Raw genomic sequence first — 16,661 nt, 5'->3', positions numbered from 1 at the left:
TCCAACCATAGATAGGCAAAGTGGTGATAATCAACTTTATTGACTCCAAATCTGATAAACTGAAGGAAGACAATGCCTTCAAGTGACAGATTTTATTTCATTACATTGCATAACATGCGGAAAGTGTGTTATTTTGAATCGGAAGTTGGTCTGGTCAACTCACTACAGGAAGAATGAGGATGCCATATAGAGTGTGCAGAGATTTACAAGGATACTGTCTGCATTGGAGAGCATAAGGATAGGTTGGGTGAATTTAGCCTTTTGTCCTTAAAACAACAGAGGACGAAGGATGTCATAATAGAGGTGTACAAGATGATTAGAGACATTGATGGCCATAGGTTCTCCCCTCCAAAGTTGAAGGGGGCTTAGTTTTCAGGTGCTTGGAACTAAATACAATGGGGATACAAGAGGCATCACACTGAGCGTGGTGGGTGCATGGAATTGCTGCCAGCAACAGTGGTGAAACTGAGAAAATGGAGGGTTATACAGTGGGGAAATTCTAGGCAGTTGTTGGAGTAGGTTATGAGGTCAGCACAACATTGTGGGCCAAAGAGTGCTGTAGATTTCTATGTTTTATCTTGCCATCAAGATTATTTAAAAATATTGACAATCTATGAAAGGAAATGATTAGATGGTAAAGTTGCCAAAGGACTTTAAAAAAAGAGAATTAAAATGTGATGACACAGTCACAGTACTCCAGGAAAGACTGATTTAAAATTATCTAATTTGAAATCCTGATATTATGGTGATTAAATGGAGGTAAAATAAGTCAAATTTTGCCATAATGTGGTTAAAGATATTTGAATTCCATCATTCGCCATATTGTGAAACAGTCCAAATGCCATTGGCATCGAGACATACTTTTTTATTTCTTAATTGATCTCAAACAGGCTGATTTCAGTAAGGCAGCAGTGTGATAAGAATTAGTTTCAACTCCTGGTTCAAACACGGCAAAAGGGTATTGCCAATCACATCTTTTTTCTTAAAATGCAAGTATGTTCCCATCAGTTAAGGCTGATTGATGAATAACAGCAATAAATGCTTGCTAGAGAAATGTCCAACAAGAAAGTTAACTACTTCAGCGTTGGGGTGATGGGAAATGTGAGCTGGTAAAGGAAAAACAGAGCTCATGTTTACTTGTGCATGCTAGGCTTGAAGAGATACAAATTCCAATTTTATTGAAACCCATTTCATTGGAAAAAAAAATTTCAAAGCTACATCTAATTTAATTCCAAACTAAAATTGAAGAAATGTCTTACTTTATTTGTAAAGAGAAAAACAAAGGCAATTTGAAGTTAACAGACAGATAGCACAGATGTGATGGTCAGTAGAACAATTTTACTATGGCAATCAAGTCACATCAGCTTTGTATATTCCCAAGGACTTGACTGTATTTGGCAATAAAAGAAACCCAAGTAATCATGAAACAAAACTGCTATTTCCATTTTTAAAAATCTGTGCAAGCTTTTGACCATTTTATTCCATAAATGTTAAATACTCTGTACATTCACAAAGTTTGCAAATACTGTAGTACAAATGCAAAGAGGCAAAAAGAAACCCACTTCCCTCTTTTATTCAACTTTTAAGAGCAAAGAATTTACAATTACTTCAAAGTAACAACTGCCTAATTCAAGTTTATTACATACAAGAGCAATGCAACAAACAATACCCATGCTTTTAAAGAACATAACTTTCAACTTGTGTCAAATAGTTCTGTGTGATCTGCAAGTATCTGGATTATCTTTTAATGTCACCATAGTGCAACATTAAAATATTATTAGTTCTTTTCTTAAAATAGATGATTGGATAAGGTATTGTAACAATGAATCATTTAATCCAATCAAGAAGTGACTTAGATAAATAGATAATTTAATTCAGGGGTGACTGAAAAATAGGCTTCAAATAAATTAACAATGAGTTGACAGAAAAGCCATCTAATAATCTTAATGTCAACTCTTGTGTGCTGCAAGATTATCTATCTCGAATATCAAGTTTGTCCACTCTTCACAAGACTACTGGGCACTTCTAATCTTCTCCAGGCTTCAGGTACCAGCAACAGATGACTTCACAAATTTAACATGCCCCGTTCTTCCTTGTCCCTGTTGCCTTCCAACTCTCAGTTCTTCAATAATCTATGAACCAGAATTATGTGGGCACTTTTGGTCTTCCCAAAGATATTTTGCCCTGTCATATCCTCTCCTATCTGCTCTTCAACTTACAATTAGCTTTATTTCCCAGTTCTGATGCAAGGTCTCTGACCTGAAGCATCAACTCCAATTCTCTTCCCACAGATACTGCATGACACCTCAGCGTTTCCTATTTTTGTTTTTAGACTTGCAGCAAATTTGCTCCGACTTCCTATAATTTATCACCTAATTTATTCAGACATTCTGAGTTACACAACTTCAAAGACTAGCTGATTAATACCACTACGATATACCAATACCCTATGAATTTAAGTTTTTTTTAAAAGATGTTCAATTAAAGAAACCAAACTCATGTATGACACAGATCTGAAATACAATATTGCATCACTGTAATATCAGTGAACAACAAAACTGTCTTCTGTAATTGAAAAACAGTCATGGTAAACTACAATTTTAATGTACTGTATGCAGTTTGTATAATAGTAATTTCTTTTGCTACAACTATCAAATATATTTTCCTACTCGTCAAATGTTAATAAGTTTGCTATGTAGCATTAACCTATGTGAAGTTGACCTTGGACTATGGCTTTTCTAACATTAAAACTAAAAATTTACTGGAAACATTACACAAGTCAATCCAAGAAGTGCACTCTCAAATCACAAAGAGTTTCACGTGGTATTTCAGCTGAAAAGAAAATAATGGTTGACATTTCCTAAACAGAACATAAAGACATTTCTTCCAAAGATGTGTTGACAACAATGATCACTGAATAGAGAGAAATACATATTCATTTATGAAGAAATGAACAAAGAAAAGTTGGAGCAAAGATCAATCAATGCATTGAATCCAAACCCATTGTCAAAATTAACTGAAGAAAAAATGGGAAAGAATAAAAAGTGAATGGGGTGCTGCTGGGGAGGGCTTCAGGGATAATTATATACTGGGCAAATGAAGGCGAGAGAGGTGAAGTTACAGGAAGGGGAGGAGTTCATTGGGGAGAGAAAGGTGAGAAAAGGAACAGTTAAAGGACAGGCAGAATCAGGGTGGAGATTAAGGAAGAGACTTCATTCAAAGATCTCTGAGGAGTGTGCACTAAGTGACCGATAAAAGTTCTGGATGCATTTGCTTAGAAACTGAAAAATCACAAATTTTTAGAGCCTAATATTACAAAACACAAAGCATGAAATAAATAAAAACACTTATCAAGAACTTTTCTACCATTAATTAATAAAAATGCATTCATTTAAGAGCCTATTTAAAACATTTTTTGGGGGGAGGATCATAGCAACATTAAGTAAATTAGGAAACCTTGATACTACAAATAAATAATTGGTGCAACAGATACAATTCCATTTAAAAAGGCAAGCAGCAAAGGAAAATGTGCTCAAAAATTTTCTTCACCAATAATAAGCCACAGGAGGAAAAAACAACTTTTCATAGGTTTTCAAAAGTCTTACTTTATCACCGAGAAGAGGGTCCTGAAAAGCTGTATAAAAATTTCATTACAATCTTCAAGTTCAAAACAGATGTTATAGGACTTTACCCATGCCAGGTTCTGTGAAACAGAATAACATTAACCAATTTTTGTCCTTAATGTAGATTTAAAAGAACAATTTATTCAATATCAATAGAACATCACGATTACACAAACGTTCAATCATTACCACTATGCAAAAAAATTTGTAATCCCAAATAATTTTAGATGGATAAAGTAAAGCACATCCATCAGGTGAGTTTCATTCACTATTTTCAAATATGTTTGTAATTCGATACAAAATGTGATAAACTTCCGGAATTCCATACAACAGAACTCAAATTAAAATGCTAATTGCAGAACAAAAATGCGAGTCCAGATTACTCTAACTTAAAAAGCGATTATTCTAGGGTTTAAAAGGTCAAAATGACTTGCTATCATATTTTTGCAAGAAACCAACCCGTGAATATTATTTACAAATTCCATGAGTATTTCACCTATAACAGTTAATTCCAAGGTTACCTCGCTTCCATGTTTAAAATAAACAATGTAGATTCGTGCTTTGCTACTTTTTTTTTTAGAACCAAGGGACATGAAGATGGTCCAGATAATTCTTTTTGACCATTCTTTTGAATGTACTAATATTTTATTGTTTTATTAATTGTTTGATGTATAGTTTAATTGCTTTATCAAAGTTCTTAATGCATAAAGTTCTAATAAACAGTGAAAAACTCAATGCTGCTTTAAAATTGACTTTTCATTTAACAAGTCAAAACAACATCATTTACATGCTGTCCAAGCGATTATAAAGGGAGATAGTTGCAATAGTCAAAAAGAATTGTGGATTATTGACTCGTTAGTCAATAAAAATGGACTATGGACTTGTTAAGTCAATAGAAGATAGAATTGAACACATAAAAATTGGAAATTGAATTCGGATGGACTCTGCTTAGAGCAAATCGATAAAGGAGGCACAAACATCAATAACCAAGACCAATGGACTATTGGAAGTCCTTTCTGTCTGCTTATTACAAGTTAGGACAGTTTGTTTGGTGCAATTGCCACTTGTCCTAGGAGGACTATTTTGGTTTTGTTTGTACATGTTTGGTGTCTGAGTGCAACAAACAACACAATGGAGGAAGCAGCAACTGTAGCTGCTAAGGAGCTATATGTCAAGAAGATGAAGAAAATGGAACTTAAATATTAATTGCAAAAGTGGCAATTAGATACAGATGGAAACAAAGCGATTCTTCAAGCAAGACTGAGGTAGGATACAGATAAGAGAAAGGTTACAGCTGTTAGGGATACACATCCTATTGAACTACAGTAAAAACCATTAATAGAAATTTAGATCAGACAGAAGGTAGTGGCTGAAGCTATACTACAAGATGGTGGTGTGAAGGATGAACAATCTAAAACAGAGACATGGTAAGAAATTAAAGCAACACCTGATGTACAGAACCTAACAGGACCTAGCGATAGTGCAAGAGAAGCTCGAGAGCAGGCTTCAGAGTTTCAAGTACTGAATCTATGAGTTTAAAAATTCAAGCTGATGGCAGGGTGGAGATTAAAAATTCAAGATGATGGCAGCTCTTAAAGTGGAAAAGGCAATGCTTCAATTTGAATTGGACTTAGAAGATAAGGGGGAGCTGCAACGGGTGTGGCAACAAAGTGAAGAGGAGCTACAGGAGGTGCAGCAATAGAGAGAAGAGGAGCAGCTAAGAATGGAGGAAGAGCAGCTAAAAAAGCAAAAGCAACTGGACAGAAAAATTGCTGTTAATGAGGCTAGGTCTCAGGCACTAGAAGGCTCAGTGGTATGTGGTGCTTAAAGTAAATTATCAAAAGCATCAAGTTTAGATGAAGGACTTCAGAAAAAGAAAATATTGAATACCAAAGATGAGCCAATGCTACAATCGCAATATGGGCTTGGTCCTGTAATAGACAGGTCAAGGCAAAGGTCTAAGTCAGTGATAGAACCACATGACGTGCTCGATCATGGACTAAGTAGATTAAGACTCGGTGCTGAGCCAGTACTGTGGATCCAAGATGCCAAATTAATTGGGTTAATACAAGGACCCAGATCTCAAACCCCAAAGATGGCCACATTGGACAAAGATGAGAGCCAAATGCCATCCATTGGAGGGTCATACCAGGTGCTCCCAGCAAGTATTAGAAATCCTGGTAAACAAAGTAATGTGCGCCTAGCATGATAAGATGAGATAGTTGCACCATTAATGCAGTTACAGCCTCTAGTTTTCCCAAGAGAGAGAATCCATTTTTTTTTTTAAATGGTTTCCCCCCCCCCCCCCCCCTTGAATTCCATTAGTTTATGAAATGCTTTGAATCCAGTATTGAAATCAGGTGTCAAAGCCAGGAGGATAGATTTGACCCTTGTGGCTAAGGGGATCAAGGAGTATGGGGAGAAGGCAGGAACCGGGTACTAATCAGCCATGATCATATTGAATGGCAGTATAGGCTTGAAGGGCCAAATGGCCTATTCCTACACCTATTTTCTATGTTTCTATACGTTAAGTGGATACTATAGAAGCATTTTGGCAACAAGTATATAATTTCTAGAGCTTATTTACAGAAGGTTCTTTCATGGTCAGTAATAAGACCACAGGACCTGAATGGCATACAATCTTGCACCCTCTCATATTTTTTGGAATATTTTATTGCTTTTTTCCACCCCAAAAAATTATATGTAGTAACATTTTAAATATCTCACAAACCAACATAAAACAAAACAGTCATACATACATACAGATCTGTTCATCGCCAGAGCCTACATATACTTTAAGTATATAGAGTACAGTTGGGGAAACTATGTTTTTGTACATATAATAGTTACTTTTATACCCTTTATTGTTCCTTTTATTACTGCATCTGGACCCCTATGTGATCCAGCTATGGCTGCCAAGCCTTTACAAAAGTGTCATGTTTATTCTTTAAGTTGTATGTGACTTCCCCACCCCCCCCCCCCCCATAGGTATACAGCTGTTCATTTCCGCAGTCTATTGTGCTACAAGTTGAGGGGAGTCAGACTTCCAAGCGATCGTGATACATTTTTTGCCGCCAGTGCTATTTTCATAAATGAGATTTGATATTTGGTCAATTTGTCGCTTATTTCCATGAAATTACCTTATAAATAGGTAGAGCTCTGGGTTACCTGTGAAAGCCACTCCTGTTATCCTGGTTAATTTTTCTGCAATTCCTTGCCAAAATGGCCTCAATTTCATGCACAACCACGTGGCATGTAGAAAGTTCCTGTCTCAGTCCCACATCTGAAATTTCGGCTTTTGATGTGTATAACTTTTGTCAGGCATTGTAAATGGTGTAAAAAAAATTATACTGAACTTATCAATTATGTGTCATTTATAATTGATGTCATGCTGTCCTTACACCAATCTGACCAGCTTCTTTCTGAAATCACGACAAGTCTGACTCCCATCTTTCCCTTGACCTCTGCAACCCTGGGTTTGCACTTTCGCTTTGGAGAGCATAGTACATTTTTGTATGCCTTCTTTCTAAGATGATGTTGCAATGTCATGACAGAGATTGGCCATCTTCGATAACTTGACATACCTCAGAATATGGTAAATATTGTAGATAAATTATTCACCTAAGAGAATAATGGATAAGTCAAGTTGTTGAATACTAAAGAAGAAACTAATGTGACAGCTACTTCTAATAATTTGGTGGAGTTCATTGAAGGACAAGTGAACGTTGTCACAGATCCAGTGTATGGAATTAAAGCTACTCAAACAATGAGTAAAGAAGTTGAGGAGTCCAAATCGTATCCTAAACCTAAGTTGAAGAAAAGTACATTTGCCACCTCTCTGACAGGGGTGGATAAAGAAATTAAGGAAATGGAAAATTCACCTGTTGAGAAGAAATGTTTGATGTTCTGCAATGATGAGCACGATTTGGAAAAGACACCTAGTGAGAAAATTGCTTTATTTTTAAAAAAAAGAAAATGGAGTATGTTTGGGCTGTCTGTGTAAAGGACACATCAGCAAAAACTGCAAAAAGTGACAACTGCTCTATGTAGTCAAAAACATCCTAAGATACAACACATCTTCAAGGAAAAGAAGAAAACTGAAAAGGAACAAATGCCAAAGAAAGAAGCTGATGAAAACAGGGCTGAAGCTTTTGTATTGACAGATGGCCTGACTGGGACCAGTGCAGAGAACTGCAAACTCTCAATAGTGCCTGTACAAGTTAAGGTCAAACAATAGGAATGCAAAAATAAGGACACATACATTTCTTGACCCAGAGCACTGTGCCATTTTGCACTTATGGGGCTTATGAAAAGGCTTAATCTTGAAGGGAAAAAAGTCAAAGATTCTACTGAAAACCATGGGACAAGAAAAGATCGTTGAAACTAACATCATTTCAGGGTTAACGATTGCTGGAATACACAGCAACAATTTTTGTGATCTTCCAGACACTTACACACAGAAAACTATGCCTGGGCACAAAGGAAACATCCCACATCAAAATTATGTGAATCAGTGGTCATATTTGAGGAAGGTTTATATACTGGAAGACACCTCTGAGATAGAGATGCTAATTGGTTTAAATGTACCAAAGGCTCTGGAGCAATAGAAGAAATAGAGTGAGGGATAGATCTCACACTATCAAAATGGATGGACCATTACAAAAAAAGAATGATACTGCTCAGAAAGAATGATATTGCTCAGAAGCAGTCAACAAGTGTCAATATGTTATCTGTTGTGAAACCATTGAAACTGTTCAAGACAGACTTTCCTGAACGTCTCAATAACACCTAAAAACCTTCAAGGAATACAAACAGTTCTTAGAAAATCTTACTGATGAAAATAAATCAAGGGAATCTAAACCAGTAATGAAGAAATTATTTTCATCATAAATGGATGAAAATGAAGCTAAATCTGGGGATAGAATGAAACAAATGTCTGGGAACAAATCTGAAAATAGCTTCTGTAGCCCAGTTACATTAGCAAACAAGATCAATGAAGAAAGCTTGCAGCATGTTTTAAAATGGGTGAACATAGAAAATTGTGCTGATGGTATAAAGGACAAGATGGCGTAACTATCTTCAGAGTACAAAATGTTGAGAAAGGACTTAGAAATATTAGCTATTCCAGAAAACAGTAACCAAAGGGTTTTAACTTTGTAATTGGAAACAAAACTGATTTTCAAAAAATGGGAACAAATCTGATGATTCTTCAGTTTTGAAAGTAACCCAGAGAGAAGATCAGGGAGTAGTTGACAAGAAGGAAGAATTAATTGTAAATAGGATTCGTAAAACCAAGAGGAAATAAAGAATAAGTGCTAAAGAAATGAATGCAGTTACTGAAGAAAAGGATTTAGCCTTATCAAGCTGCATACAGTTGAAAGAGGAGATTAATTTTTTGAAAGAGAACAAGTCATTGTTTAATGACATAAGACAACTGACTATGTTAAACAATCAAGAATGAGCCTTGAATACCCAGTTAATAGTAATGCACAATTAAAGGAATATTACATTTCAGTAATGCAAGAAGCAAGGTGAAAAAATTCAAACATTTCGTGTATGCTGTAGAAGGGCTGAAAGCAGAGGGAGCAATGCATCAAATAACCTTTTTACTCCAAATCAAGTTACTAACTTCTCAGAAGATAATGGGAAAATTACTCTCCTATTAAAATAATTAAATGCAGAGCGAGTACCTAATAAAAGACTTCAAGATAAATTGTCAGAAAATGAGACTGAATTGGAAGTTGCAAATTGCATCTGGAATTACGAGAAAAGACAATAGATGCCAGAGTGGCTTTTGATTAATTTGAGGAACTAATGTTGTTTGAGTCCTACCTTTTCTGTGACTAACCGCAGAAGAAAAAGCAAAAAAAGACCCATCCTGTGCCTTCAAGAAAGTGAATACCTTGGAAATAAGTATCATGTACAAACACTTGATAGGGCAGGAGGAAAGCGGATTAAGATTAAAAATGGCTTTGTGAATAGACCAATTAGCAAAATTTATCTTTTACAAGCAGAAAGCTTTAATGATTGACTTTCACTTTCTTTTGAATATTTATTAGATATATTATAAAAAAATTTCTTTGTTATGGTAATGATTATTTTTATATATAATTAAGGGGCTGGTATTGTAAAGTGTTAAAATGACTTACAAAGATGTTTTTGCAAGAAACCAGGCAATGAATATTGTTTACAAATTCCGTGAGTACTTCGCCTAATTACAGCTAATTCCAAGGTTAGCTCGCTTGCATGTTTAAAATAAACAATTTAGTTTTGAACTTTGCTTTTGTACTGTTTAGAACCAGGGGACATGAATACTGTCCCGATAATTCTTTTTGACCGTTCTTTTGAATGTGTTAATGTATTAATATTTTATTGTCCATTTTGTTAATTATTTTAAGTATAGTTTAATTGTTTTATCAAAGTTCTTAAAGCATAAAGTTCTAATAAACAGTGAAAAACTCAATGCTACTCTACAATGGATTTTTCATCTTACAAGTGAACACAATATATTCTGCATGCTGTTGGAACAATTATAAAGGGAGATGGTCACAACATAGGGCATTATATTCATTCAAAATTGTCCAAAAGTTGTAGTAAACAGCATTATGACTAATTCACCAAACCTCATATTGAATGAAGTGAAATGAAACAATGAAATCAATATTTATAACTTTAGGAGCAAGAAATTTCAAAGCAAAGGTAAATAATCCAAAGAAAAACTAAGTGATGAAATCACTGGGAAGGTACTTTATGAAACAGGAACCTATTATGAAATACAACAGCCACATTTGGATAACTCAAAAGATCAACAAATTGAAACTGATGCTAAAGACAAAAAAATTAAAAAATAGAAATCCTGCAAGGCAGAAGAACTTTTCAAAGCAACCATGTTCAATGCAGTACCAAGGACACAGAACAGATAGCAAAATGTTTTCCAAGAACTCGCTGACCAGAATAATATTGAGATGGCTAAAACCAATAGTTATTCTTATTCTTTCTGATATAATTTTTTATTTTTACTTATTTCAAAATTTTCTTTTAATTTCAATCCAGTCTTAGGGACAGGATGTACAAACATTTGGAGAAGCATAGGCTTTGCAAGGGCAGATCATACCTCACAAGCCTAATTGAGCTTTGGAGGTGACAAAAAAATTGATGAAGGTAGGGGAATGGATGTGGTGAATATGAATTTTATTAAGGCATTTGACAAGGTTCCCCAGAACTGGCTTATCCAAAGAGGCATGGAATCCACAGGAACCTGGCTGCGTGGATTTGTAACTGGCTTCCGCATAGGAGGTAGAGAGTAGAAGGAGGAAAAAAATGATTGTGGTCACCCCAAAGCAACAATGAGTGAGGGTTGGCAAGAAGATCTCCTCCACAATCTTAATCAGTACCAGAGCTCCACAGGGCTGTGTTCTTAGCCCTCTGCTGGCTCGGTACAACAAAACCATCTACAAATTTGCTGACGATACCACGGTGGTGGATTGTATAAAAAGTGCAATGAGTCAGCATACAGGAGGGAGATTGAAAATTTGGTTGAATGATGTACTCACAACAACCTTGCATTCAATGTCACCAAAACCAAGGAGCTGATTGTGGACTTCAGGAGGGGAAAACCTGAGGTGTATGATCCAGTGATTATTTGGGGATCAAATGGGTGAATAAATTTAAATTCCTCGATGACACTATTTTGGAGGACCTTTTCTGGCCGCAACACACGAATGCCATCATGAAGAAAGCACATCAGCACCTCTACATTCTCAGGTGTTTGTGGAAGTGGTGTGGCATCAAAAACCTTGGCAAACTTATCAGATGTCAGGTGGAAAGTGTGCTAACCAGCTGCATCATGACCTGTTATGGGGGCAACAATAACTAAGCGGAAAAGTCCAGTACCTCACAAGCAAAACTCTTCCCATCATCAAAAAATCTACATGGAACGCTGCCGTCTGAGAGCAGCGGCAATCATCAAGGATCCACAACACCCAGGGCATGCTCTGTTCTCGCTGCTACCATTGGAAAAGTGGTAAAGGTTCCCAAATACCACTAGGTTCATGAACAGTTGCTACCCCTTCACTATCAAACTCCAAAACAATAAATTCAGAGACTCATTTAAGAACTCTGTGCACATTATTTATTCTTGAATATCTATTTTCTGTATTGAACAATTTGCTTAAATTTCTTTGCTTGTTTACATTCATCTCTTTAGAATGCACATCTTTTCTTGAATTTTTTTTTGCCCTAACAATAAGTAGAAATTCTGCCTGGCCCACAAAAAAAATTTCAGGGTTATGTGATGTCATCTATGTACACTGACAATAAATTTGAATTTTGAGCAGCAAAAGAAGCATTTTCTGTCTGGAAGTCTGTGACTAGTGGTGTTTTGCAGGGATTGCTTCTAGAACACCTGCTCTTTGAACAAGGTAGTAGAGGAATGGATCAGTAAGTTTGCATATTTCCTAAAGGTTGTGGGTATGGTGGATAGCATAGAACGTTGTAGGTTACAACAGGATGCAGGGTTAGGAGGAGAAGTGGCGAATATGGAAAAGAGTGAAGAAATAAATTTTCAAAGATCAATTTGGAGCAGAGTATGTGGTTAACAGCTCGATTTTTGGGAGTGAGGAGAAGCAAAGGGATCTAAAGGTCCAGGTTCATGGATCCCTCAAGGTTGCTGTGCAACGTGTATGATGCCCTTCATTAGTTGGGGATTGAGTTTAAGAGCTGCAAGGTAATGTGGCAGCTCCATCTAAATCTGGTTAAACCACAATTAGAGTATCGTGTTCAGTTCTGTCATTTCGTCGCAGGAAGAATGTGAAAGCTTTAGAAAGGGTGCAGAGATTTACCAGGATGCTTCTTGGATTGGAGAACATCTATGAGGAAAGGTTCAATGTGTATAGCTTTTCTCTTTGGAATGACAGAGGATGAGAGGCAACTTAATAGAGGTATTTAAGTGCATGAGAGGGATAGACAGTAAACACCCAACATCTTTTTCCCTGGTGGCACTGAAAAAGGTCCAGAGGATATGTATTTATAGTGAGTGGAAGAAAATTTAGGAGACGTCAGTTAGATCTTTTTTTTTTTAAAAACACACACTCCCAAAAATCGAGCTGTTAACCACATACTCTGCTCCAAATTGATCTTTGAAAATTTATTTCTTCACTCTTTTCCATATTCTCCTCCTAACGCTGCATCCTGTTGTAACCTACAACGTTCTATGCTATCCACCATACCCACAACCTTTAGGAAATATGCAAACTTACTGATCCATTCCTCTACTACCTTGTTCAAAGAGCAGGTGTTCTAGAAGCAATCCCTGCAAAACACCACTAGTCACAGACTTCCAGACAGAAAATGTAGTTGCCTGATAGGCATTGCTGGGGAGGCTGGCACAATAAGGACATTTTAAAAGGCTTTCAGATAGGCACATGGATGCAAGAAAAGTGGAAGGTTATGGGCTCTGAGGGAGGGAAGGGTGAGATTGAAGTGGAACAGGTTTTCAGAGGTGAGCCTAACATCGTGGTGCAAAAGGGCCGATATTGTGCTGTATTGTTTTAGGTTTTATGTTCTAAGCTCAAGAGGTCAGGCAGCTTTTATAGGGAGACAGATACAGAGCAACATTTTTTTAGGTCAATGGCTCAGCTTTGATAAAAAGATCAACATGATGCACTGTCTTTCTCCATCACATCCATCAGGCACATTATTGGACTAGTATTTAAGCATAAATTTTATTTCAATCCTCAGATCACGTGCCAGCAAATCAATTTTAAACAATATTAAGGATAAGCCTTTGATTTCAAATTTATCTTCTTAATCAGTTTATTTCTAAACTGTTATTTCGAATGCTGTGAAATGCCCAGCAAAAATGTGAACTCTAGTCATATGGCAAAATTAGGAATATTTTAAGTTTTCAATTACTTTGTTAGTTTTCTACACAGTCACAAAAACGAGTTCATATTTCATGTTTATTCACAACAAATTTCTCATTATGGGCATATATCATTGTTAAATGTGAAATGCAAACTTAATTAAAAGGTTGTAAGGCTTACCTCTAATAAATAAAAGTATCTATTAAACTGTGGACTTTTCGTATCCTCCAAACCCTTAAGTTGCCGAGTAATGAACATGAAAATATCCTGTGAATTATAAACAAAGCTCAGGTAAAATATAGTTCAATAGCCTTTCATAAAGTCACTTGAAATGCTTCCTCAAAAGCTCTGTAGTGAAATTAAATGTTGCATTCCACTTTTGCTTGTGGCAAAATATCTACAAAATAAACCAAGAAAACCAAACTGAAGTATTAATTAGCAAGCTGCCAGTTGTCAAGATTTCTGATAAAAAGTAGAAATGGCTGCTTTTTCCAAAGCAGGAGACAATATTATGATCAGAAGTCACATACAGCCTAGACAAAAATAAGGTGCAGTCTCTTTTCCTTTAGGTCATGAATGAAGGTCATTTGTACTGCAATCTGTTAACTTAATGGCCACAGACATAAAATATTAATTTCAGATTCACGTATTTTAAATTTTACCAGGATAAAAACAATGAATTTGATGAGTGAATCATCAGTTAATGTCGCAGAATTAAAAATCCATGAGTGTAACCACTTAGATCGCATTGGAAAACATAGGACACCACTTGCCCGAAACTTTGAGTAGTTCCTCAGCATCGAGGATGACTTGCTTCCATTCCAGTTCCGTGGTTTTGGGACATGGTTGATGACTAGAAAGGATTCACAAACTAGGTCACATAAGTAGGGCAAAGAGATAGCAGGCAAAATCATGCCCAACTTCTGCTACACCTGCATGATTCTGAATAAAAGGCTTAAAACTTGGTGTTCCTTCTCCAATTTGAACAGGGATTCCCACTAGTCAATGAGGATGTAACTTTTTTTTAAAAACAAGGAATCTTGAGAATATTTCCACCAACATTTTAGTCATTCCGAACGTGGAGGTATTAGGCGGAAACTTGCAGAGATTAATTGGGAGAGAATGTCTGCAGGTAGGTATGGCTAGACTGGGGAGGTTTTTAAACATGAGAAAGCAAGAATTCAGGGACAGCATGTTCTTGTTAATTGCAAGGCAAGGGTAACAGCTCTGTTGACAAGGGATATTGAGGCCCAAGTCAGGAAAAAGGAACCATTTGGGACCACAGGATTTCATAAACAGAGATGAAGAAAAGTGAGTTTGATGCATAAAATTTGGGACCAGACAGGAGGCTGTATGGCTATAGATGCAATGGGGGAGCAGGATGTGGCAGCAGTATTGGAGCTGGCAGAATCCACTGACAATTGATGTTTCTGAAGGGACACTTGTTTTCTCTTTGTCTGAATAGTGGGTCTGGACTGATGGCACCTCTGTGTCTTTTACAGGGCAAACAAAGAAAAACAAATGCTACGAACACATGAATAAAAGAACCTTGAATTTGATTTTAAATGTTAGATTTAAAAATGATCAAGTGAATCCTTCAGTGAGATGACAGCTTAATACTAAACCAAGGATTTGGAAAATGCATTAAAAAATGAGAGAAAACATTTGTGATTGATCTTTTAATGTTTAACAATTTTTAAAAACAGAAAAATATCAGATTCAAGCATTCTTTTCTTAAAAGATTAATTCAGAAACTACACGTGTTAATTCCTTCTCAAATGATTTCCATCCAAAATTCCTTCCACAAATTCATCTACCAAAAAATTAACAAATAATTCATAGTCTAATTCTCAACTTTAATGTTCTATCATAACCTTTTCTAATACTGAATGAAAAGTTTAATCTTAATTTCTTGCCAACCTCTCTCTTCCTAAATCTGTAAACCAACATTTAATAAACAAAGATCGTCTTAACTTTTTCCACTGCTCTGACTTTTGCTTCAACTGAAACATTCTCAGCTGAAGAGCAGTAGAACAGAGCAAATATGGATACACAATTCATTTCAAGTTTCTGAATGGGATTCCAATTGGTGCCATTTTAGCCTAAATGTAGCACCGAGTCTTACAAGGCTATACCATAAATTTGTATTTGCAGCAAAATACAGGTATTAAGATCTATACTTAACTGTAGCATGCAACACAATGTTTGAATGAAGCTATAACTATTTAGAGGAAAAGTACCTAGGATGTTTTATCAACAATAAATAGAACAATCCAATCTTATCCATTACAAATCCATCAATCTCCACTAATTGACAGCAAAATGCAGGATTAGTTAATTGACTGTTCCAACATTTAGCATTCTCCAGCTCATTGCTCCTCAGTTTCCCTTTCAGACAGGATCATTTGGCTCCAGACATCATTACTCTCCAGATCCAAACATATTTCAGTTGTGAGAGTGACATACATCTCGGTATAGTTCTTGATCAAGAGTTTTTCAAGTAGCTATAACAAAATTGAAGCCATTGTGAATTAAAGGGGGAAAAAAAACATGGGTGTGGTCAGTATTGGCCAGTCTCCTCAACCAAGGAAATTGTTTTAGGATTTTTTGACCTCCATTATCAATTTTTTCAGGAAATAGGGGATGCTTGTTGATCACTGAACATCTGTCCAATTCATCAGATTAATGTAGTGATTGAGCTAACAAGCTGTAAAACCACGACAGTATAGAACCTGGTTAATAAGACTCAAAATTCAAACAATGTCTTAGAATATCTGAAAATTCCCTATGCAAACATTACCTCTCAGTTGACATTCAACAACATTTCCATTGATGAATTCTTTCCATGACCAGAGAGGTCAGAAGCTTGGTATTGTGTGTCAGATCTCTTTTTCTAACTTTTCTAAATCTTTTCTCCATCCATTGGTATACAGGGGTATAATGGAGTAGCTTTCATTGTCTGCATACCCTTTGCTTCAATATCTCTTCAGTTCCTTTTGTCAGTACTCCACGACGTAAGACATCTTCCATCATCACTAAACTATTTGTTTAGTTTGATCTACAAGATGCAGTGCAGCCACTGGTCAAAACCTTCTTCAAAAACACTCTTCGAACAAACAGTTTACAGGACACAATCTAGAAAAGGAAAACTAACAGGCCCAAGGAAACTCCTCCA

General features: G+C 36.1%; 1 protein-coding gene across 7 annotated transcripts in view; it reads right to left on the bottom strand.

Annotated features, from left to right (window-relative positions):
- Positions 1-16,661, bottom strand: part of pds5a (PDS5 cohesin associated factor A) — a 222,185-nt gene that overhangs the window by 156,392 nt on the left and 49,132 nt on the right. For all 7 annotated transcript variants that reach the window (XM_069924889.1, XM_069924887.1, XM_069924892.1 and 4 more), the window contains exons 4-5: positions 13,667-13,753; positions 3,606-3,703 (exon numbers count right to left, since the gene is read on the bottom strand). In XM_069924889.1, coding sequence (XP_069780990.1) covers positions 3,606-3,703; positions 13,667-13,753 — 185 coding nt within the window. The remainder of the gene's footprint in view (positions 1-3,605; positions 3,704-13,666; positions 13,754-16,661) is intronic.

The sequence above is a fragment of the Narcine bancroftii genome, chromosome 3 (assembly GCF_036971445.1).
Source record: "Narcine bancroftii isolate sNarBan1 chromosome 3, sNarBan1.hap1, whole genome shotgun sequence".
Lineage (NCBI taxonomy): Eukaryota > Metazoa > Chordata > Chondrichthyes > Torpediniformes > Narcinidae > Narcine > Narcine bancroftii.
This window is presented reverse-complemented; position numbering and strand designations above follow the sequence as displayed.